General features: G+C 44.2%; 1 protein-coding gene across 7 annotated transcripts in view; it reads right to left on the reverse strand.

The window, feature by feature from the left end:
• dock9b (dedicator of cytokinesis 9b) overlaps positions 1-25,714 on the reverse strand; it is a 329,527-nt gene that overhangs the window by 103,214 nt on the left and 200,599 nt on the right. For all 7 annotated transcript variants that reach the window (XM_059970496.1, XM_059970495.1, XM_059970491.1 and 4 more), the window contains exons 10-21: positions 22,876-22,947; positions 20,903-21,043; positions 16,754-16,960; positions 13,873-13,995; positions 12,105-12,187; positions 11,010-11,138; positions 10,668-10,747; positions 9,127-9,314; positions 7,463-7,528; positions 5,435-5,527; positions 4,788-4,911; positions 3,573-3,694 (exon numbers count right to left, since the gene is read on the reverse strand). In XM_059970496.1, the coding sequence (XP_059826479.1) occupies positions 3,573-3,694; positions 4,788-4,911; positions 5,435-5,527; positions 7,463-7,528; positions 9,127-9,314; positions 10,668-10,747; positions 11,010-11,138; positions 12,105-12,187; positions 13,873-13,995; positions 16,754-16,960; positions 20,903-21,043; positions 22,876-22,947 (1,428 nt within the window). The remainder of the gene's footprint in view (positions 1-3,572; positions 3,695-4,787; positions 4,912-5,434; positions 5,528-7,462; positions 7,529-9,126; positions 9,315-10,667; positions 10,748-11,009; positions 11,139-12,104; positions 12,188-13,872; positions 13,996-16,753; positions 16,961-20,902; positions 21,044-22,875; positions 22,948-25,714) is intronic.

Raw genomic sequence — 25,714 nt, forward strand, 5'->3', positions numbered from 1 at the left:
ACTCCCCAGCCCACATGACTCACATCCTATCCAGTCTGCGTAGTTACACTGGGTACATGACAGGCTGTCGACGCTGGAATCTGCAGCAAACACAATATCTGCTGGAGGAACTCAGTCCTGATGCAGGGTTTGAAGCTGAAACAGTGACAGTTCCTTCACTCCAACTGCCCTCCTTACTCAGAGACATGGCTTGCCACCAAATGAATTCCTTTAAAACAGGGGTTCCCAACTTGACGTCCACTGACACTTTGGTTAATGGTTGGGGTCCATGGGATTTTAAAAAAATGGTTGGAAACTCCTGCTCTAGAATATAAGTTGTTGTGCAGTCATTCCACCGACTGGCCCCTCCGATCAATGCTGGTGATTTACATCCCACCGACCTCCTCCTACCAACCTTCCTTTCCCCCTCCCCGCCATCTTCTTCCATACCTCTCCCTCACGTTATCAGTAATGGGATTAGGAATGGTTTGTTACTGTCACCATTACTGAGATGCTCGTCTTGCATACTGTTCATTCCACAGTGCACTGAGACAGAACGAGAATGCAGGACAAAGCTAAGCAGCTACGGAGAAGGCACAGCGCAGGCGGACAATAGATCAAAGTAAACTGTGAGGTCCAGAGTCCGTCTTTCTGTCCTAGAGAGCCATTCAACATAGATCTTGATTTCTTGCAAAGACCAGTCACTTCGGCTTCAGTAAGGAGTGGATCTCCCAGCTCATCCCTGGTTTCTGGTTTGGATGTCCTCTTCCCCTGAGCCCAACCCTGCTCTTTGCCTCCACTTCTCCCACTGGGACATGCAAAGAAGAAGAAACCAAGAAAGGGTGATAAAACCAAGTGAGAAATGGATGAGCATTACCAAGATAAGCGCCCACACAGGATGTATTCAGCCTGGTACCAAAGGCTCTCAAGTCATTCTGGGCTAACGATGATGTATGAGGAGAGAGCAGCTTGTGGTGATTAGGTAAATAGAATAGGAGGTTTGACAGTGGATTCAAAAAGGAAAACAAAAATGCTTAAAATGAAAAACAAATATAATCACTTAAAGCACTAAACCCCTAAAGGAATGGGATTCATCACCCACTGACAAGAGAAATTAAAGACAGAATTCAGGCAAAGGAAGATGCTTATAAGGTTGCCAGAAGCAGCTGCAGGTCTGAGGACTGAGAGTGTTTAGCAGTCCGTAAAGGAAAACCAAAAGGAATATAATTTTACGATGCCACTTGTTGGATTGGCTGGCTGCTGGCATAGTGGCATCAGCGCCAGACTCCGGAATAAATAGTCCCGAGTTCGAATCCCAAGCCGGCTCCCTTGCACGCTTTCCGTCTGTGCTGGGTTGAGCGTCGAGCTTGCAACTCGACCTCGTAAAAAAAAAACTGGAGAATGCTACAGAAATGCCACATGATGAGCAATCAGCAAAAGATCGGTGCAAAAAGCTTGTCATGTCGGTGACTCCACCAGGAGTTAAGGGCATTCTTCTTCTTCGATTAGTTGGATTGGCACCATGGAAGGCACTGACATGATGGGTCAAATGTGGTGCTGTGCTCTGTTCCACATATTCATGGCCTTTGAGGAGAAATGTGAAAGCAAGCGCTTCAATGGGTACTTCTAAAGAAAAGGGCAGGCAACGGGAAATGTAAAATCCTCACAAAGAGAGGACTTGTAATGAGGAATATTGAAATGGAAGAAGTAAACAATTATCTTGCGTTGATCTTCAAAGAAGAAAACATAAAAACCTGGCAGAAGTATTAGAGAAGCATGCTCCAGTGGGATGTGGAACTGAAAAATTGCCTTAAATAAAGATAGCTAACCGATGAAATATGACAGCCCATTCTTTGTTTTTTTTTGTTTCTTTTTTAGTTTAATTTTTCTTAGTTCAGGGTTTTTTTTTCTATCTTTTTATAAATATCTTTTTCATGGTTAATTACTATGAGATTGGGAGGTTACACTCCATTTGCTATTTGAAATATGTGTTTTTACATGTTAACCACTATTAATGTAATCCCGATATCTACGTACCATTATCAATATTGGTATGTTTATGAATTTGAAATTTATTAAAAAGATTGAAAAAGAAAAGAGTAAAGATAGCAATTGTAAGTGAAAGTGCTCGAAAGCTGGGAAATCCCAAGGAGCCAGTGATCAACATCCCCAAGTTTTGAGTGAGGTGGCATTGAAAATAATGAACAACTGCTGATTCTGGAACTGCTCCTATAAATAAAGAGGGTGGCACATGGCCTCAGGAGGGTGTGAGAAACTGGAAATTACCATCAGTGGAAAGGAAAATATGGGAATCTACGGTAGGGATATAATAACAGGAAACCTAGAGAGAGAACAGGACTGAGCAGAAAAACAGGCGATTCGGCAGATTCAGGAAATCCAGAGCAACACACACAAAATACTGGAGCAAATCAGCAGGACAGGCAGGATTTATGGAGAGGAATGTTTCAGGCTGAGACCCTTTATCAGGACTGAAGGAAAATCATGCCAGGCTAATTTTCTGGAGTTGTTTGAGGACGTGACCAGTAAAATAAATAAGGAGGACCCAAGGTTTGGGTGTATTTGGATGTTCATATGGCTTTTAATAAGGTCCTGCAGATCAGATTGTTCAACAAAGCACAAGGAATTTACCGACATCGACCGAGAACTGGCTATCAGCCAGAGTAGAATAAACAGATCCTTTTCAGGTTGTGACTAATGGGGTTCAGCAGGGAATCAGTGCTTGACCCCAGCTATTCACAACTTACAACAGGTGGCTAACAGTCACACGGCCGAGCTAATTGAACCTCTCTCTGTAACCTGAAACTGGTTTTCTCTCTAATTACTTGCAGTTCCAAGGAAAACAACTTTGACCTGAAATGCTAACTCTTTCTGCCGAGTTTCTAAAGCTTCTGTTTATTTATTTATCTTTAATTTATTTCGTGATACAACATAGAGTAGGTTCTTCCGGCCACCTCAGCAAATCCTGACAAACCCAATTAACCCTAACCTAACCTAATCGTGGAACAACTTACAATTAACCTACTGGGTATGTCTTTAGGCTGTGGCAGGTAACCAGAGGGCCCAGAGAAAACCCCTCCTTAGAGAATAGCGCCAGGATTGAATTCCGGAACACCATGAACTGCAACAGCATCACATTAACCACTACTCTACCGCCCGACAGTAACGTCTCCCAAATCTGCAGTGGGTGTTTACACCAGTAACGCATGGGATGGGGGATGGTTACTTACAATTACATTTCACTGTAGCGGCTGTGACTAAGGTTCTGGAATTTGGCAGTGCGGAAGTCCGAGGCTGCAGGAAAACGTCACCCATTTGTTCATTTGAGAGGCACTTGGACAGGTACATGGAGTGGGAGAGCTTGAATGGATATGGACCAAATGCAGGAAACTGGGGCTAGCTGGGTGGCCACTGTAGTCAGCCTGGACCCAATGGGCTGAAGGGCTTGTATCTTGCTCTTCATGAACTTTAACTGCAGTCACTTGCAGACAGAGGGTTTACCAAGTCACTGGCCTTCTGTCAGTGACCACAATAGGCACCCCACCCAATGGTCAGGAGGAGGCCCAGACCCTTACCTTTCCCATTCCCAGCTCCTGGTAGCTTAAGTAACCAACAGGTAGATTGGCTGAGACAGCGACCTGATTCTCGCTGGTCACCACACGGCCGTCTTTCAGAATGGGCAACCAGGCATAGCCAACTGCAGGAACAAGAGGAGAAGCTGTTTAAACAATCGGCTAGGAGCTCAGAAGTTTGGATCATGACTAAGCAGTTGGTGGGGCGGCCACATCACTGAATGTGTCACATGTGGTCAAAAGCGTCTCAGTGGGAGAGAAAGTCAACACATCTGGAAGCAAAGACCCAACAGCACCCTTAAGATGTGGATTATAAACCAGCTGAACTAGGAATACAAGCTGAAGTTGTTGTGGGAACCAAAATTAATATTGACGTACAGACAATTTATTCACAACCAGAACACTGTGAGTCAGCGGTCGGCACACGAGCAGTGAAGTGAGCTGAACGCAAAGGCACAGCCATGTCCGTGGGGAGGGGCTTCCTTTTGCCACCATCCATCTCAACAGGATCTCTGCCTATGATGAGTGAAGGACTCACACATCTAAGGTGTGAGCTAAGGCCATCACGACCAGAACTACGTGGCGGTATCTTTTTCAAAATAAAATGAAGAATGCACAAATTCAGGAACAGAGGTACACCTGGTCCTTACCACGTTGTTCCTTGTGGGCAACTGTTACGCACAAATTGACTGTGGTAATAAAATAAACCCACACATTATATAAAGGTGCTAGACTGGCTTTAAGATGTGATGTGGTGAGAGATACAACAGGTATTCCTATAGATACTGTTAATATCCTCCAAGAGGGCAACCTTGTCGTGGTTTGGAGGCGTGTGCGCCTTAGTGACCTGCACAGCTTCAAAGGCTGGAGTCGGGGCTTTATGCTTTGTCTCTTAGGAGGGTCACCCATGCCAAACAGGTCAAAGGGTAGAGGCCAGACCAAGAATGGTCCACCGGTCCTCCAGCGTTGTGGGTTCAGCTCAGGGCTAATAACCTTGACTGGTAACACCAAGTTGTCAAGGAAACAGCAATGAAGAACCTTTCTACATCTGAGTGCAATGATTTTCCGGAGTCTCTGCTCGGGACCTGCATGACTGACAGTAGTGAAGATCAAGAGGAAGCTGCTAACACAATGAAGGAAGCCCTTAAAGCCACAAGGGATAGAGGACCTTCACTGCCGTCTGAAACGCCAGCACTCAAAGATGAGGGTAACTTAGACCTTGTGATTCAATGGTTTCTTTCTTCTTGGTGGTGCCTTTGCTGGAGCTGTCACAGCTGATGTGGTAGAAGGTGAATAACAAGTGATGCTTCTCGTGCAGTTGTGTTGGGAGCTCCACCTTAATCTGAAACAGAGACAGGAACACTATCAAAAATCAAAAACCAGCTGAATCCAATCAGTGTCAGTCAGCCCTGTACGTTATTTAATTGAGGTCTTAATCGTAAAATTCTCCAGTTCAGTAAGGCAGCACAACCACAACTTCTCAAAGGTGATTAATGCTGCCCCAGCCAGTGATGTTCAGAACCCAAATGAATAAAATTCACAGAGAAATATACTTTCAAATAATGTAGGCCATTCAGCCTATCCAGTATATGCTAGCTGTCACAACAATCCTATTCCTCACTTCCCTGTAATCTACATTCACACCCACCAACTCTCCCTGCCCGATACAACAAACAAACCCAAGGGAAGCTTGCAGCAGCCAACTAACCTACCAATCCCACACAACTCTGGGAGCAGGAGGAAACCAGAGCTCCGGGTCATGGGGTTGGGGGACGCAAACTCCCCAAGGTCGGGATCGAACCCAGGTCGCTGGAGCTGAGAGGCAGTGGCTCTACCTGCTGTGCCACTGGGATGGCAGTTCTTACCTCATCATAGAACTCCGGGTATTGATGATGATGCAATACCACAGTGAAAGCACACTTTGCAAAGACAGGACCTCCAGGTCTCCCGTAAATACACTGTACAGGGGGAGAGAGAGAGAGCAGGGAGACAGTAAAGCTTTTTATAAATAATAATTTTAAATGAAGACTTCACATCTTCATTTACACATTTGTATCAGGGAGCCCACATAAACAACCAACCACTCCCTTTACCATCCCTCTCTGCCTCCTCCTGCTCCTACCCAATTCTCCATTATCCCCCACCTCACCTGGCTGACATACCCTCCCCTGCTTTGCCCCCTCCTCTCACCTCTTTATACTGACCATCTGCCCCCTCCACTTAGTCCTGATGCAGGGGCCCCAACCCAGCAAGGCAATCATATCTTTATTTCTGCAGATTACTATCCAACCTGTTGAGCTCTTCCAGTAATGATTATTTTTTTGCTCTCAGTATGACATTAGTATACAGCCTTGTTAAGACAAAGAAATGTTCTGCCCTGGTCATGTTATGAGGCACAGAGATATTGGGAAGAATTTGCTGGGAAAAGACCAGAATGGAGATCTCGTACCCGTCAGCAAGTCTACCCCACCGTTATAAGACTAATAAGGCTCTCCCCTACATAAGTTGGACTCCTGACTTCACAATCTACCGCATTATGATTGTGCACCTTGTATTTTTCCTGCACTGCAGTTTCTCTGTAAGCTGTCACACTTTATTCTACATTGTTATCGTTTTACCTTGTACTACCTCTGAGCATTATTATGATGAATTGGTCTGTGTGAATAGTATGCAAGACGAAATTTTCACTGTGTCTTGGTACATGTGACAATATTAAACCAATTCTATTTCCATCCTTCTCTCCTGGGTGTTCCAGCTGCAATATGACTTGATGGAGGACAAGGAGTATGAAAAGATCTGATAGGTTGTAATATATGGACCATGTTACAGATTATGAAACACCTAAACCTAAGGACCGTTATTACAGGGAATTGGATTTGTTTTATTATTGTCACACGCAGTGAGGCAGAGTGAAAAGCTTATCATGCATACCGTTCATTCATTACACAGTGCACTGAGGCAGTACAAGGGAAAACAACAGCAGAATGCAGAACAAATTGTAACAGTTACACATAAAGTGCAGTGCAGGTAGACAACAAGGAGGTAGATCCTAAGGTCAAGAGTACATTTTATTACAAACAAAAGAAAATCTGCAGATATTAGAAGTCCAAAGCAACACCCAAAATGCTGGAGGAACTCAGAAGGTCCAGCAGCATCTATGGAAAAGAGCAAACAGTCGACGTTTTGGGCCGAGACCCAAGGCCCCGATGAAGGATTTTGGCCTAAAACGTCGACCGTTTATTCTTTCCATAGATGTTGCCCAGCCTGCTGAGTACCTCCCACATTTTGTGTGTGTCCACTTTATCATAGCAGGGTAACCGTTCAATAGTCTTACAATAACGGGACAGAAGCTGTCCTTAAGTTTGATGGTATGCGCTTTCTGGCTTTTGTATCTTCTGTTTAAAGGGGAGAAGAGAGAATGTCCAGAGTGGGAGGGGGATTTTGATTATGCTGGCTGCTTTACCGAGGCAGTGAGGAATGTAGTCAGAATCTAAGGAGGGGGAGCTGGCATCACCGATACATCCAGTTATGAATTATGAAGTAGAGATTTCGAGGAGAACTTCCTTGAGTAACTGGAATACATTACCTGAGAGTGGTGGAAGCAGAGTCACTGATTACATTTACGAAGTGTCTGCACGAGAAATTGGATCAAAGAGGAATAGAAAGCTGTGTCCAAATGAGGGAAAATGGGATTAATGCAGATGGTCAGTGTAGATATGGGTGTTGTATGACATGTTTCCATTCTGTATGACTATTTCCAGTACAGCTGTGAATAAATTTACTGTTCATTCTACAACAGGCTATGTACTGAGATCCACACACCTTTCCCCCACTCCCTCACCCATTGGCTGGCATGGTGTAGTTAGCAACAATGGAATCTGAACCATACTAACCCTCAGAGGTTGTGAATCTTCGTCATCAGAGTCCCTGAACTCCATGCAAACCGCAATGTTCCTTGCCTGAACAAAAGGAAAACAAAACATCTTACGGACTTGGAGCTGAAGATCGACTCAGCTAGTCTGGGTTACAGCATCACTGTCAGCACACAAACTCTATCCAACAGCACTTGTCTCATGCAGAATCACTGGGAGTTGGCTACAATTCATACAGGATAAGAAGCCATCACAAAACTCCATTAATCCAGCATACTTGGGAATTTGGTGGCATTGGATGGGAGATTTTCTGGAATGTTGGATTTTATTTCCAATACTTTAATTTGTGTTTAAGATCTAAACTCAAAGTCAATTCCAAAGTTTACTGTCATATGGAAGGTGTGATAAAAAACTTGCTAGCAGCAGCATCACAGACAATCGTATAAACAATTAGTATAATTTAAACAGCATTAAGAACAATTAGTATAATTTAAACATCATAAAAACATTTAGTATAATTTAAACAGCATAAAAACAATTAGTATAATTTGATCATAAAAACAATAATATAATCATCATGTAAGCATATAAATATTGTAATTTTCCAGTGAATCAGGTAAATTTAATAACGTCATGGAATCGTGGACGCTGGGGAGCTCAAAGGGAGTTTAAGATTGGACAAAAGTCTCATAAATACAGAGAGATTCTCAAGATGATGGAAATCTAGAGTAACACTCACAAAATGCTGGAAGAACACAGCAGATCAGGCAGCATCTATGGAGAAGAATAAACAGTCAGCAGATTCTTCATTAGGACTCAATGAAGTCTCGGCCCAGAACATCGACTGCTTATTCCCCTCAGTAGATGATCCCTGACCTGACCAATTCTGCCACCACCTTGTGTGTGTTACTTTGGACAACAGTCTACTGCCACATGTGCTTTGCTTTTACGTATTCAAGGGAGATGTTCATCATTGTCAAGGCTGATCTTTCAGAAGACAGTGGAGATCTGAATTCTGGAGCTACTGCAGCCCCTCAGAGGAAGGCACTCTTAAGTGCTGTCTGGATAAAGGGCTGGGATTTAGATCCAATGTCAGTGAAGGACCAGCAGATGCTACAATGAGGGGAGACGCTATCAAACAACTTTATCACATTACTTCATTGCATGCTGTAGGTGGGACATACTGTGGTCACAAAGTGCAGAAAATGGTTGGGGAAATGGATGGATGACAACCAAATAGACTGCTCCATCCAAGATCCTGAACTTTTACGTATCCCGGCACCTGCTGTTTGACATGTCCATCTACTTTAACTATTGCCGGACCAGCACACAGGTGGGCAAATGGAGAGTAGTCCTTCGCACTCCTGGTGGAAACATTCTAGCGAGCCAGGAGGTGAACCACTCACCGCTCGCGAGGTATCCATTCTCCAGCCTCATTTTGTAGCCCTGACAGTTAAGGTAACCAGTACAGTTGTTCGATGTCCACACAACAATACTAAGTACAGTCAATGGCCATTCTCACAATAAACAGGGTGCAAATTAGTCCAGGGAAGGAATCAGAATCACAATCAGGTTTATCATCACTGGCATGTGTTGTGAAATTTGTTAGGAAGGGTGCAAAGCAGAAAGAAAACCAACAAATGATGACAGAAAATCTAACCCATACAAAGTGCAATACTACTCACTTTTGCAAATGATTTCTGACTGTCGTACTTCAGATGCTTCGGGTAAACATACAGATGATTGTTGTAGATGGTAAATGGTTGAGACAGCTTCATTATACAAGGAAAGAATTCCTCCACCTCATGTGTAACCAAAACCTTGGAGTTATTTTCAAAAGGCTTCACTGGGATGTACGAAGAGTTCACACAACCTGCAAGAGAAATAAATGGCGGTGCATTGAAGGGCAGCTCTTAATGCAGCAGGACAAGATGCATTTCATAGGGACCAGGAGCATGTAATTGGGCATCGCGGTTAACGCGACGGTATTACAGCTCGGGGTGATGCGCACTTCGCGGAGTTCACTACAGTGCCGTTCTGTAAGGTGCCTCTATGCCCTCCCTGTGGAGGGCATGCTTTTTTTCCCCCGGGCCCTCCAGTTACCTCCCACAGTCCAAAGATGTACCAAGTAGGTTAACTGGCCATGGTAAATTGTCCCGCGATTAGGTTAGGGTTAATACCCGGTTTGCCTGGGGAAGTTGCTGGGTTGGCGTTGGGAGGGCCTACTCACGCTGGTATCTCTAAATAATTAATTAATTACTCACCTGAGGATATATGGAGACAGGTGAGGCCTAAAGTTAGGTCAGAGATGATTACCTTAATCATTCATTTTTCTGAATATGGGAATTGCTGACAAGGCCAACATTTACTGCACATCCTCTGTGTCTTTTCATTTTAGAGGAGATGAGAGAATTAATCATATTGATGTTTCTGGAGCCAATAACAGGTCAGACTGGGTAAATTGGAACATTTTGAGCAAAAATGAGTACTGAAGAAGGGTCTCGGCCCAAAACATCGACTGTTTACTCTTTTCCATAAATGCTGCCTAGCCTGTTGAGTTCCTCCAGTGTTTTGTGTGTGTTAAATTGGCAAATTTCTTTCCTTGAAGGACATAAGTTAGTGAAGTGGGACAGTGTTTTATGATCATTACAAGACCAATTGTTGCCAAGTGTGAACATTGTGAACTGTCTCCAGATTGTCAGTCAAGGGCTTTTCTTTAAAGCGAACCTGGACAATTTCTATTATTCATGCTACATTACCAACAGCCAGATTATATGGTCACAGTTCAACCTTTGCACACTGGAGCTCCCTGCATAACAACAATGATTACACTGCAACTAGTATTCTGTTGCTAAAGAAATGCAGGAGGAATGGGGGCGAGGCAAAATACTTGGGACGGAAAATCCAGAAAATGGGATTAGCTCACTTTGTGATCGAGTTCCTAAATGTTGTAGCAAGGGATACCGGGGATGGACGAGGAGCAATGGAGGGAAGCACAATCTGCTGGAAGGCCATTGACTTGAAACAGTGACTCCATTTCTCTCTCCACAGATTCTAACTGACCTGCTGAGTGTCCCTTGTATTTTCTGTCATTACCTCAGAATTCAAGCAGAAGCATTTTCCCGCTTTTTGAAAGCAAAATTGCAAATAGTAGCAGGAGTTGCTAGAGAGAGAGAGAGCGAGCATCGGCGAAGGAAATCCCATGAGGGTTTGCAGGCAAACTTACTCGGAAAATCTGGAGTCACATTGTCAATGGTGATGTCCAGGTTCCCCAAGATAACTGGAAGCTTAGACATCTTCTCTAGTCTAATGAAACAGAATAAAATATGAGATTAAGGAAATTTTAGAGCAGGTCAAGGGAAAAATGTTTACATCCTAATTCTTTCATCCCATTCTACACGTGGTCCAAAAGAACTGGTTCAAATAATTAGCCTGTGTTGTATTCTGCACCGCCACAGCAATCCTAGTGGACACAAGTTCTAGCAGATTGGAGATACACCTTGAACCTTTTCCACAAGATTCGCAATAAGAAATTTCGGAATTGTACAATAAATAAATGCATACTCACTTCCTAAAATCCAACAACAACTTAAGTAGGTCTTCGTTGGAGAGCTTATTGCTATCTTGCCTATAAAGTGCAGAGAATCGTGTAGTCTTGTCGTTGTCAAGTGTCCCTTGAGCATCTTTGAAGACGGGTCTATTGAAGGAAAAAGAGACGTTTAAAATACAAAGTGGTGGCTTTTACAAAAGAAAAAGTTGGAAAAACATAAAAATTCATTTCTTTAAAAAAGTCAATACACAAAAACTTAATGCTAATGGCAGAATAATAGAAATATTATTTTTGGTTGGAGCAGTTTGTCCTTTAATAGTAATTCTGTCTGTCCATCATGTAAGAATATATTAACATACAAAAACCATAGGATTAAGCAGAAACTGTTGTGCATTTTTCACAGATATGCACAAGTCATGTTATTAAACCCAGACTACAGGCCATTCTGTTATTTCCATAATGTGGAATAAGTTAAATGCCTCTGACGGATTCAGAAATACCATTCGCATTATCCAGGCCACATTAGTTGTAGTCCTTTAATATAACTTTGCATAAAGTGTGGTTTCTTAGGAACATAATTATTCTGTTATAGTAGAACTACCTATGTTAAGGGGACTGAGGAAACAGCAATATCAAATGTAGCCTGAAGAAGCAAGTCTTTTGGCTCATCTGATGACTGCCAGCTCCATACTATCTTCCCCTTCTGTTCCACCACAGTTCCTCACTTCTCCAGGCATTTATCCAGCATTCCCTACATAAGATGATCCTTCCAAGTTTGTGCTTATAACGACTTAACAATTCATCAGCAGCACTTACAGATTCTTTTGACCCAGTAAATTAATTTAAAACTTCAATTTCACAGCATTTATTCCAAATGAGCGAATGGTAAGTAGCAATTGGTTAAAACAAAACCTCATAACTTATGATCAAAGATCTTTCCAGAATGCAGAAGGTGAAATCCAAAGTTCTGTAAAAATAAACTGCTTACACTTTGCAGAAAGGTCTAACTGGCCCAAATACATCTCCCCCCCTCCACCCCAGTACCTGCATTTCACTTAAGCCTTACAACTGAGCATGAGGCACATCTCCTTGTATAACTTCCTTCCTTCTTACCTTGCAGCCCAAGCGAATGGCATGCGATACTGCCCAAGTCTCGTACATGCCTGTTTGGCATTTTTCAACACTTTCTGTGCAACCTGTAAATGAATGAAGCTCGTCAGATCAGCTGTTGGTCATCAAGACAACTTTTACAGTACTGTCAATTGATGCTGTGAATACTGTGGAAATTTCATGATGTGGGGCCTTGGAAATGACAATGATCTCCAATGTTCCTGTCAGCTGGGAAGTTTACTAATCAACAGATCGCTGAAACATCTCAGAGAACTTCAATGGACAAAAGGTGACACAGCTGACTCCAGAGAAGTTGTGGCAAGACTGCAGAGCAGGGTTACAGCAGGATGTGACCAGAGCGATGGACAGGTTTAGGGAGAGTTTTGCAGCCCAGGGAAGACAACTGAGTACACGGCCTCTAAGGTTGGAGCAATGAAACATGAGAGTGCAGAACTGGAGGAGCACAAAGACAGTGGACAAGTGACGGAGCATGCATAGAGAGGGACAGGCGAGAACATTGAGAGATCTGAAGGAAAGATGGTCAATTTAAAATTTCACACTGCATCCTATCACATAGATGACGTTGGTGAATGCTGCCTTAGATATGGTACCAGGAGACTGCAACACCTGCAGACAAAATCAGTGCATCCAAAGATGAGGCTATCAAGAAGATTTCCTGGCATGCATCCATGAAGAATGCAACATTCAGCTTCACAGCCCCATTGGCAAGCACCTGCGCATGCCACAGCCCACTGGGCTCCCTCTAAACCAGGTCAGGAGCTTACCTCCTGCTCCACAGCTTGCGGCTGACACCGCAGCAATGTCCACCACCACCGGTGGAGGGTCACCCTGTCGCTAATTTTGGCTAAGGAGGACACTTAGCTGAAGTCCTCCCTTCTGAGATGCACACAAAAAACCCCCAGAGGACTGTTCTAAAGGACAACAGAGGATTTCTCTCCAAATTGTCTCGGGGCCAAGATCTGTCACTAAAGCAGAATTCCCAGCATTTATCACATGACTGGTTCTGGAATGAGTGCTGCTGGCTTTATCAGTGCTGTCCATTTATGCTGGGAGTGATGTGGACATTTCCCATCATGAAAGAAAGCATGTTGGGCCCTGGAAATGACATGACCTCCAGCCTTCCTCTCAGCTTAGGTATTTGCTGGTCCACATCATTAACGTAAACATTGAAAAGAGCTTCACTGGACAAAAGCTGAAGCTTCTGCAGATGCAGCCCAGTCCATCACAGGCAAATCCCTCCCCACCACTGAGCACACTTGAACTCCCACGTGAGTGGCCCCCACCATCCAGGCCAAGTTCCCTTCACACTACCATCATGGGGCAGGTGATACAGAAACCTTGGGTGCTGCAACACCAGGTTCAGGAATATCCCTCTGCAAACATCAGGCTCCTGAACTGCCATGGATAACCTCACTTGCCACAAATCCGAATTGACCCAATGGCCGAGACTCACCTGTCAAGTACTCTTCACAACCTATTCTCAGAATTATTATTTTTAATTTGTGCTGTTTGTCTTTTCTTTGGTTTGTCAGTCTCCACTTTGATAATAAATATACTTTGAACTTTCAAGCTCTTTAAAATGTTTAACCTATGCAAACACTTGGGATATTAGAGCAAAGTGAAAGAGGAAAACCTGCTGATCCCTGGTGAAGTACAAGGGCCAGGTGACCAGCTGAGTTCAGGCCATTTCACAAAAATCGTTAAATCAAAAATCAAGGCCGAGCAGCAGATTGCTTATCAAACACCATACCTTGACTGAATCCGAACTCTTCATGTACGGCTCTGCACACTGGGTGATGCCCCCCTGCAGAACTTTCTCCACTCGGGCAACGAGGAAGATATCTTGATGAGGGCATGTGACAGAGAAAATCCCCTACAGAAACAACACCCGATATTTAGCAAAGTACCACTGGGAGGTCTATTAGGAGGAGGACACACACACACACACACACAAACACATTCAATGGATAGTGGGATCATCTATTTTTACTGTGCCCATGGTCTGTTTTTTTTTTATCAATTATGCTATTGTTTGCACTGTTGTAACTATATGGTTTTGTGCAGGTCTTGTAGCTTTAGTTTCTGGTCTTGTTTTGTCTGGTGGGATTGGAGCTCCTTTCCGGGGATCGCGCTAAGATGGTAGCGCGATATTAATATGCAGCAACCTCTCCGGACTCTGGATTTGGGGATTGCCAAACGTTATGTGGATTTTCTGGTGTAGTCTGTTTTGTCATGTGCTTTTGTGATATCATTCTGGAGGAACGCTGCCTCATTTTTTAACTGCATTGCATTTGTGAATTCTAAATGACAATAAACTGAATCTGAATTATTTGGAAATTACAAAAAATCTACAAATGGCTCACAGCTGCTCTCACAGCTGACACTCACCAGGGTCCCAGTTCCCACAATCACCTGAAGAAACTCTCTGGGGCGCCTGTTCCCACACTCCCCTTAAACTCACCGGAGCCCCAGTTCCCACACTCCCCTTAAACTCACCAGGGCCCCAGTTCCCACACTCCCCTTAAACTCACCAGGGTCCCAGTTCCCACACCCCTTAAACTCATCGGGGCCCTAGTTCCCACACTCCCCTTAAACTCACCGGGGTCCCAGTTCCCACACTCCCCTTAAACTCACCAGGACCCTAGTTCCCACACTCCCCTTAAACTCTCTGGGGCGCCTGTTCCCACACTCCCCTTAAACTCACCGGGGCCCTAGTTCCCACACTCCCCTTAAACTCACCAGGGTCCCAGTTCCCACACTCCCCTTAAACTCTCTGGGGCACCTGTTCCCACACTCCCCTTAAACTCACTGGGGCCCTAGTTCCCACACTCTCCTAAAACTCAGTGGAATTCCTGTCCCCACACCCTCCTGAAACTCAGTGGAATTCCTGTACCCAGACTCTCCTGAAATTCAGTGGAATTACTGTACCCAGACTCTCCTGAAATTCAGTGGAATTCCTGTACCCACACTCTCCTGAAATTCAGTGGAATTCCTGTACCCACACTCTACTGAAATTCAGTGGAATTCCTGTACCCACACTCTCCTGAAACTCAGTGGAATTCCTGTACCTACACTCTCCTGAAACTCACAAGTGTTCCTATTCCCATAGTCGCTGAAATCCAATAGAATCCTGGTTCCAATCTCCCCTGCAACTCACTGTTGCTCTCGTCCTTGCAAACCCTTTAACCTTAAGGGGTTCATTGCAAAGTTTATACTATCACAGAATACCTGCAATGAAAGTGCGTTTAGAGTGTGTTGAGGCATTAAAAGGAATAATATCCAAGTCCAGAAAGTCTTCCAGTGTGGCAGCAAAGTCCTGAGCATGTCAGGTTATCAGCACTGAGGTACAGAAACAGCTTAATATGCAAGTCCGGGGCTCCCCGGAGCTGGCAGCACAGCTGAATACGGAGATGAAGAAAATGTGTTTGATACTTGCCTTTGTTAGTTGGGGCACAGAATCTAAGAGCAGGGAGTTATTGTACGTCTTTACAAAAACTCAGTTAAGTCACAGTTAGAGTATTGTGTGCAGCTTTTTTCATTGCACTGTAGGAAGGATGTGACTGCACTGGAGAGGGTGCAGAGGAAATTCCCCAGGATGTTGACTGAGATACAATGTTTTAGTGATGAGAATAGATTTAGACGGGCAGGGTTTGTTTTCCTTGCAATGGCGGGAGGGACACAGGGAGACGGTGGAGGGGGTGGAGAGACAGAAAGAGCGTGAGAGAACGCGAGAGGGAGAGCGAGAAACAAACTGAGGGAGAGAGAGGGAAAGGGAGAGGAAGTGTGTGTGTGTGTAAAATTGTGCACACATCTGTGTGACTGCACATCCACCTGTGACTCTGAATTGCCACTGCCTGTGTTGGGGGTGCTGGCATTGCGGGGCGCCTGTTGGTATATAAAATTGCCTGCTATCATTCTAAAAATTGGTGGCATCTTTAAGGGAAGAGGCAGAAGGCTCGGGCTCACTGCCTGAGGGGTGGGGGAGGCAGAGAGTCTCACAGCATTTCTGAAGTTTCTAGACGAGCCCCCGAATCCCCAACATGATGGCTTAAAACCTAAGCTTAAAGACAAATCAAAATGTGAGACCGTTCGGCCCCCTAGGTACAAGAACGGCTTTCTGCTGCTGCTGCCCATCCTCTTCAAGGACCGACGTGTTGCGTGTTCAGTCGCACTTCTGCACACCACTGCTGTAACACTAACTTATCTGAGTTACAGTCGCCTTCCTGTAATCTTGAGCCAGTCTGCCCATTCTCCTCTGACCTCTCTTGTTAACAAGACATTTTTCACCCACAGAACCGCTGCACACTGGATGACTTTTGCTTTTCGCAGAATTCTCTGAGAACTTTAGGGATTGTCCTGCATGAAAATCCCAGGGGATCAGATATTTCTGTGATGGTCAAACCAGCCAGTCTGTCACCAACAAACCTTACAGGATCCAAGTAATTATATATCACATTTCTTCCTCATTCTGATCTTTGGTCTGAACAACAACTGAACCTCTTGACCATGTCTGCAGGCTTTTATGCATTGAGTTGCTACCACATGATTGGCTGATTAGATATTTGCATTAAAGAGGTGTACCTTAAGAAGTGGCCACTGAATGTATAATTACAATGAATATTATTCCCTACCTGTTTTGGATACTGCATCAAATTTTCGGGAATGCCGTTGATGGATTTCTGGGATGGGGTTAATACCTCCCCACCATTCATCACTGCCGAGGAGTTTGACAGCATCTGTCGGACACTTGGGTGATTCAGATCCACGTGGAAATCAGCCGAGATCTTTCGATTGTCTTTGATATCAAAAAGCGCCAATGTGACAAAGAAAGGCTCCACCTAAAGCAAAGAAGATGGACTATCAGAGCTGAGAAATGGAAGCCTCAGTCCTCGGCCCCAGGTTGGAAGTCAATCCCGGAGCCTCTTCCACCCCTCCCCATCTTCCATGTGTTTATCCAGCTTCTCTGAAGCCAAAGGAAAAACTGAAAGGGTCAGAACATTCAGTAGGATCTAAAGGGTCAACGGAATTTGGAAACTGTGACGCAAAATGGAAGTCTAAACGAAACGCAGAACGAGTCAGGTCTGCTCGCGATAATTTAGTGAAGTTAACGGATGAGTCACCTCAATCAGCACTCAATGATTGAAGGCAACCTCTGGAGTAGGGTTGAGAACCATGTGAATTTTCTTTTTAAAAAGCGATCTGATGCGTGAGGGAAGAGAGATCAAAAATAATCTAACTCACTGTCTTCCCCATTATTAAACAAACATAGGTTTTCAACACAAAGTGGCAACTGTCCTGAGCACCATGAAGGAAAGTGATCTCATAACAACACAAAAGGAGGCCAATCAGCAGGATGGATCCATGTTGGTCCTTAGGGCAGTCATCTTATCAGTCTCATTCAACTCCCCTTATTCTGCCTCATCCCTACAATTCATTCTCATACATGTCCATCAACCCCCTCATTCTTTCTACCAAGAGCCTACAGTAGCAGCTAGCACTACACAGCCATAGGAACCTCCGCAAATCCTTGGCACTGTGAGGCAGCAGCACTAACTGTTGTGCTACCACGCTGCACTTTGACCCAGATTAAAGTCATGAATTAGAGACAATTTAGGGCACTTTGAGGATCTGGTGAGTTAGAAATAGAATCATTGAGCAGAAAGAGAACCCAATGATTCGAAAAGGAAAGGGAGAAAATTGTCTGGGCAAATTGAAAACAACAGGTCAGCTTGTCTAGACTTGCATAGGTTTACAATGAAAAGCTTCATAATTTGTTGTTTTGATATTCTGTTTAGAAAACATTCTTTAAAGAAAACTGATACATACAACAGTACCTAACCAGAATTGGAATCAGGGTTATTTGAGGCATTGATCAAGTGGATAGCCAATGGTATTTTTCCCAGGGCTGACATGGCTAACACGAGAGGGCACAGTGCTTGGAAGTAGGGATGTCAGAGGGTGTTGGAACGCACTGCCCGCAACAATGGTGGAGGTGGATACAAAAGGGTATTTAAGAGACTCTTAGACAGGGACATGGAGCTTAAAGGGCTACATAGTAGGGAAATTCTAAGCAGTTTCTAGAGTAGGTTACAGGGTTGGCACAACATTGTGGGCCGAAGGGCCTGTAACATGCTGTAAATTTCTCTATGTTCTATATATCTAATTCTGAATCATCAATCCAAAACACCTACCATTTCCTTCTCCCATATGAAATTATGAGCAGGATAGAGGCAGGAGGTCTCGGGGACATAGCCTCAAGATTCAGGGAATGTAGATTTAGGATGCAGGTGAGGAGGAGCTGCTGTGTATTTCCAGCTTTTCCCATTTTTCTTTCAGAATTCCAACATCTAGTGTATTTTGCTTCAGTTCTTTTAAAAACCACGTCTGCTCCTCCACCTCAACCACTTGCTGTGGGACGGAGGTCCACACAGGAAAGCGAGAGGTTACATTAGGTGGTGAACACAGCCCAGTCCATCATGGACACAGCCTCCCCATGACTGACAGCATTTAAGGGAGGTTCTGCCTCAAGCATCCCAAATATCCACGTCATACCACCTTCTGGCAGCTCTGTTAGGCAGGAAGTACTGAAGCTGAAAGTCAATTTCTTTATAACCCTTAATTCCCCTGCTGTGCCAAGTATCTAACTGTGTCTTAAATATACTTAATGAAGTGGAATCTAATTCTTCGCCAGGCAGAGAATTCCATAGATTTCACCACTCCCAGGGAAAAGCAGTTCCTCTTCTCTGTCCTAAATCTACTCCCACAAATCTTGGGAGTATGCCCCACAGTTCTAGTCTCTGCAGATGCTGGAAATCCAAGCAACACACATAATATGCTGGAGGAACTCACTTTGACAGGACTCAGCCCGAAACGTCGACTGTATTTTTTTCCATAGATGCTGCCTGGCCTGCTGGGTTCCCCCAGCATTTTGTGTGTGTTGCTTCTGCCTTTATCTTATCTATTCTGCACATAATTTGTTTATATGTTTCCATAAGGTCCCCTCTCAATCATCTGCATTCCAACGAGTATAGTTGCAGACAACTTGTAGTCTGACTGCTTCACCTCCAGAATCAACCCACTGAACCCACTCGTCTGCACCGCCTGACAAACCAGTATATCTTTCCTCAAGGAAGATCAGAAATGCACACAGCCCACCAGCTGCAGCCTCACCAATGTCCTGTACATAACCTCCCTGCTTTTAAATTCAATCTCTAAGCAATTAAAGTCAACATCCCATTTGACTTCTTGATAGCCTGCTGCACCTGCAAACTCGACGGAACATCTCGTGCATCACCATGGAATCTCTTTTGTTTAGTCTTTTTCCTCCCTCTCTCTCGTCACTGCCTTTTAAATTATTGCAGAATTTACAACTGCTGCAGCAGGATGCTTATTGTAACCGAACTCTCCTGAATTTCGTACTTTATTAGATGGACCTCCAAACTTTCTACCCTCCATAGGTCTGGGTTTAATCCCTCTCGATTTAAAGGCCACTATTAAATCACCTTCGCTTGGATATGACTCAGCGGGATGTCCTCTTCCCTTTGAATCAAATGGCCATAGGTTCAAGACCCACTCCAGATGCTTGAGAACAAACATCTTGGCCAACTCTACAACGGGGGCTGAGTGGATGCGGCACCATCAGAGGACACATGCCCTCTTAAACAATCCAACCTTTTGAGGGGGGGGGGGCAAATTTTCCCAGGGTCTCCAACCATATTTAATCCCTCCACTGACACCACTAAAACCAATTAACTGGTCAATATCACACGGGGGTTTGCAGGGGTTTCTGCATTACCATTAAAGACCCTCACCGCCCAGAACATGCCCTCTGCATGTTACTACCATCAGGAAGGCAGTACAGGAGGCAGAAGACCTCTAATCAACAATTTAGAAAGAACTTCTTCCACTTTGTTATCAGATTTCTGAATGGTCCATGAACACTGGACCCTTAAGGTTATCATAGCCAGAGGGTGGGAGGGGGCAGTAATGGGAATAAACTCACAGTACCGATTAAATGTTTCCAATGGCATGCGCCACAAATAGCCTCTGACAGAAGGGGCAAAGGTGAGTTACTGGCACCTTAAATCCAGTCACTTCGGGCAGATGGGGCATGTCACCCGTGGCTGGCAGCTTATCTAGAAGGAAAACTCTGATCTCAAACCTCTGCTGCCTTGCGGCTATACCCACTCAAGGAGAAGGCGTCGGGAATAAACCAGGAGGAAAAATCTGGAACTGGTGTCCTGGGCAGTCCCCATGTTGAGATCAAAGTTGACTGTCAACTCCCAGAATACCGCTGGTGCCAAACTTATTGGTCTCTGTGTTCCTTTGGGTTCATCAGCTGTGTGGAGTGGGGATCCTGCTACCTGGGCAACAGCTTGCTGTCCATATTGTACTGCCCTGGCTTGCGTAGCTAGACAGCTGAGGCGCAACACCCATGTTTGACCCTGACTAACGGAAGGCCTACTATCATGTACACTACCTCATTATCCCTTTTTTTCTCCATTTCTTTGTAACATAGTAATTTTTATATATTGCACTGTACACAAAGCAATAAATTTCATGTTATACGTCAGTAATAATAAACCCAGTTCTGATTACAAGACGGATAAACAGCATTTCACTGGGCTGCAAGGGATGTTGGGCTATTATGAAAGAGGCTAAAGAAATGAAATGTTTTCTTCCATTCAACTCATCCAACTCTCTGTTCTGGTGTCCAAGTGAATCTTTCACTACTCCACTGCCTCTTTTTCCCTCAACATGCTCTTGACCATCAGGCTTACATTTGTTGTGGGCCCCTCCTCATTTTCAGCCACACAGCTTTGCAGGTTGAAGGATAAATCATTGCATTTCACCAAAATACGTATTCCGAATTTTTCCTCGAAAGGCTTCACGTCTGGTTCAATACTGGAGAAGTCAAGTTTCTTGAGTGAAAAAAATAAAACAAGTTATTCATTCAGTATGTCAACAAAACTCTTTATGAAATTTCTACCATTCTGACTAGTCATGCAGTCTGGCACAGAGGCTCCAATGCACAGGATTGTAAGACACTACAAAGGGTTGTAAACTCCACCAACTCCATCACAGGTACAACCCTCTCCACAGTCTAGGACATCTTCAAGAAGGTGGCATTCATTATTAGGGACCCTCACCATCTAAGACAGGGGTTCCTAACCATTTTTACCACTAACCTCTACCATTAACTGAGGGGTCCATGGATTTCAGGCTGAGACATGCCCATGTCTCGTTACTAACATTAGAGATGGATATAGGGGACTGAAGTCCCACACTTAATGCCATAGGAACAGCTCCTTCCCTCCACCATCAGATTTATGAATGGTCCACAAACTTATGGACATTACACCTCATTCTTCCTTTTAATGTACACTGTTTATTTATTTTAGCAATTTATGGTAACTTAATGCCTTTTGCTCCATATTGCAGCTGCAAAGCAACAAATTTCACATCACATGAGTCAACGGTAATAAACCCACTTCTGAATTCCAAGTGACTCCCACACCACACATGAGGGACTTCTTCAGAGGGTGAGAACATGCACCAGCTTGGTGCAAGACTGGAGTTACGTACAGGACAGCACAGTCAACAAAAGAAAATCTGCAGGTGCTGGAAATCCAAAGCAACACACACACAAAGTGCTAGAAGAGTTCAACAAGTCAGGCCGCATCTATGGAAATGAATCATTAGTCAATGTTTCTGGTCAAGACCTTTCTTCAGGGCTGGAAAGGAAAGGGGGAAGACAACAGAATAAAAGGTGGGGGGGAGGAAGGATAGCTAGAAGGTGATAGATGAAGCCAAGTGGGTGAGAAAGGTAAAGGGTTGGAGAGGATGGAATCTGACAGGAGAGTAGAGTGGACTATGGGAGAAAGGGAAGATGGAGGGGCACTGAGGGAGGTGAAATGCAGGTGAGAAGAGGTCAGACACCAGAGTGGGCAATAGAAGCAGAAGGAAAGGGGGGGGGGGGGTTGGAATTTACCAGAGTGAGAAATCGATGTTCATGCCTCCTTCCTTTAACAAAAACAAACACTAATGAACCAGCTGTGTTTATTTGACAACTGATTCCAGCTTTGCACTTCCGCATGTTCTTTGAGAAACTGAACACATTCTCAAGGAACCAAGGCAATACGTGAGTTCACATGCCCTGTACTCCAAAACAAGCCTCTAGATTGTAGGCTCAATGAAATCATCAGCAGAACAACGCACACTCCAGTCGGCTGTGATCTCTCTGAGGAGCGGCAAATGGGCCCCTCGTTAGTCACCTGATGTTCAGATACTCATGCACCTAGTGTCACTTTATCTATATATTATCTATGTATATACAGTAAGCTAATCTTATGTACAAATCACCACACTCAACAGTTCCTTGTACGTTATGTTTTATAGAATTGCTTTTATATTTATTGTGTTTTTTGTGCTTATTGTGTTTATCCTGCTGCATCGGATCCAGAGTAAAAATCACTTTGTTCTTTACGCTCATGCATGAAGAATGACAATAAACAATCTTGAATCTTGACTGGGGGAAAGGCTGTGCAGTTAAGATTCATGCCGGTTCATGTTAGCGGGACAGGCACTGGAGAAGAAACAAGCCGCAGCTTTCAGAAGTCAAGGTCAACGCAAATTTAGATATCAAGGTAGAGCAGTTGTCACTCTGCACCACCGGACTTTTGCTTCCAGACTACTAGAGTCCAGAAATGACAGTGAAATTCAATCACTTTACAAAATAAAAGTCGATTCTCACCTGAGAATCTGCATCCAGACAGAAAAGCTTCAATCTTCCTTCATTTCTTCTGATTTCTGTTTCTCTTGTGCTCTGCAAAGCAAACAAAAAAAATCTAAACTTCAGAACAGTTCAGGGAAGTGGATCACTGTAACTCAAAGCTGAACAGGTCAACTTCTGGAAGGATTTCTATACTCTGAATGGACAACTTCATCAGAATCTGAATCAGGTTCTACATCACAGGCATATGTACTGAAATTTGTTGTTTTCCCAGCAGCAGTACATTGCAATACATAATAAAAGCTATAAAATTAAAGCACATAGTTAAAAAATGAAATTAGTACAAAAAGAGAAGGAAAAGAGACTATTGAGGAAGTGCTCATGGGTTCATTGTCCATTCCGATTTTCCAGACCCTGTACATTCTCAAGCGATAGTTGGGAGGGAATATTCAAAGCCTCTGTCTTTCAATCAAACTTGTAGATCGGTGCAACGTCCCCATTTCCCCAAGACTGTGCAGGGTCGTTTCCATAATTACTTCAAAATCTCTTAGGTTCTAGTTTCTGTAACCTCCTCCACCTCCAGATACATTTAAAATCTGTTCACTTGCTAGCGATAGTTGACAGTCAAGAGCTCTGGGATTATCCATCTTTCCTTCCTGACTGAATCTTTACCTTTAACCTCATGCAGTGGGAGCAAATTCATTGGTGAACTTTCAAATGTTCACCATCCCAATGAAGGATTTCCAGAGCTGTGGGGAATAAGCATCTGTGGTGGGGGGAAGATGGTCTGATTGGGCAGCAGCTCTGACAGATGCACAGGTTCTTCACAAAGACCACGCAATGAAAACCATTGGATACATGACCTAAAGCTTGCTTGACATAAGGCAGGTGAACCTTAAAGGAGTTGTAAGCTAAAAGACCATAAGGCTTAGAGTGAAAATTTGAGCTTGAGGACCAGGCAACTGAAAGAACAGCAAGTGGATCTGTTACAGTTGGAAGTGATTGAAACTGTAACTGATGGAGCCTATCTATCATTGATGCAATCTCACTGGCTCTCCATTCTGCCTTAAGATTACCTGGACAATAGTAATACCTGTGACAGGCTGCTGTTTATTGATCACAGCTTAGCATTCCAACTGTCATACCCTCAGTTCTAATCAAACCTGGGCTTCTGTACTTCATTCTGCAACTGCATCTTTGACTTCTTCACAGGGAGAAGACAGTCTCTGCATATCGAAAATATTATCTCCTCTTCGCTGGCAATCAACACTGGTGCACCTCAAGGATGCATACTTAGCCCACTGTTCGACCCTCTCTAAACCCACGACTGTGTGGCTAGGCATAGCTCAAACACCATCTATAAATCTGCCAACCAACTATTGTTGGCAGAATTTCAGATAGGGACAAGGTGTACAGGAACAAGACAGATCAGCTGGTTGAAAGGTGTTGCAGCAAAAATCTTGCACTCAACGTCAGCAAGACCAAGAAACTGATAGTGAATTTCAGGAAGGGCAAGTCGAGGGAACACGCACCAGTCCTCAACGAGGGATCAGCAGTGGAAAGGGTGAGCAGGTTAAAGTTCCAGGGTGTCGACATCTCTGAAGGTCTATCCTGGTCCCAAGACATTGAAGCAATTACAAACAATAGCTGTACTTCACCAGGAGTTTGAGAAGACTTGCTACGTCACCAAAGACATTCAAGTTTCTGTAAGTGCACCATGGAGAGCATTCTAAATGGTTTCATCACCAACTGGTATGAAGGGGCCACTGCACAGGATCAGGAAAAAGCTGCAGAAAGTTCTAAACTCTTCAAGCTCCATCATGGGCACCAGCCGCCCCAGCATCCAGGATACCTTCAAAAGCTGATGCCTGAAGAAGACAGCATCCATCATTGAGGACACCATCATCGAGGACATGCCATCTTCTCATTGCTACCATCAAGAGCAGCCTGAAGCCACACACTCAATATTTCCGTAGCAGCTTAATCCTCTCCACCATCAGATTTCTGAATAATCAATGAATCCATGAACACTACCTCACTATCAAGCCCGTGGGTGAGGAGTTACTGCTCTTCACCCTCCCTGTGACAGAAAGGCACACCTGAGTACCCACATTAAAATTGGTATTACCATTGATGAGGAGTGTTAGGGAGAGAGGATCAGTGGTCAGAGGCCTGACTGAAACCCAAGTAATGGTTGGGGGAGGGGGGGGGGGGTTGAACAACAAAAGATCAGAGGGTTTGCTTGTGTTGGTCATGTGATCGGTTCGAGGGGGAATTGGAGTGTTTGAACAGGGGACGTGGAAGGGAGGTGGGGAACAAGTGGGGGTTTTTGGAAATTGGAAGGTCTTGACCCTGGGCCATCATCTGGAGAGGCGACAGGTCGCATGGGAGTCTTGAGGTTGGAAGGGTGGAGGGTGTTAAGTAGCAGAGCAAACAGAACTCCTGAAAGATGTAGGACTGCCATACAATATCTGCACCGTGGGCAAACTCCTAGAAATGAGACCTCATCTCTCCAAGGTGCAGCAGCCACTGGTCAACACGAAAGCACTGTGAAAGCCACTTGACCAGCGTCAGGCACAGTGACATAGTTCACACCAGGAAACACTGAGTGGAGGTTCCAGAGGGCATGAAACAGCCCGGGAAAGATCATTACCCCATTTCATCCCATTGCTTCAGCACCACAAGACTGGAAAGCAACACATCGGGATCAAATTTCATTATGTTTACGTGATCGAGCAGAAACAATTTATGTTCTATTCAGAATAAGAAATTGGTGACACAATAATCAATGTAATCAATTCAAATGAATGACTGACAAAACGTGTGATTTATTTTTTGTTAAGAAATCAGAAAAATAAGC

This window comes from Hypanus sabinus, chromosome 5 (assembly GCF_030144855.1).
Source record: "Hypanus sabinus isolate sHypSab1 chromosome 5, sHypSab1.hap1, whole genome shotgun sequence".
In the NCBI taxonomy this organism is placed as follows: Eukaryota; Metazoa; Chordata; class Chondrichthyes; order Myliobatiformes; family Dasyatidae; genus Hypanus; species Hypanus sabinus.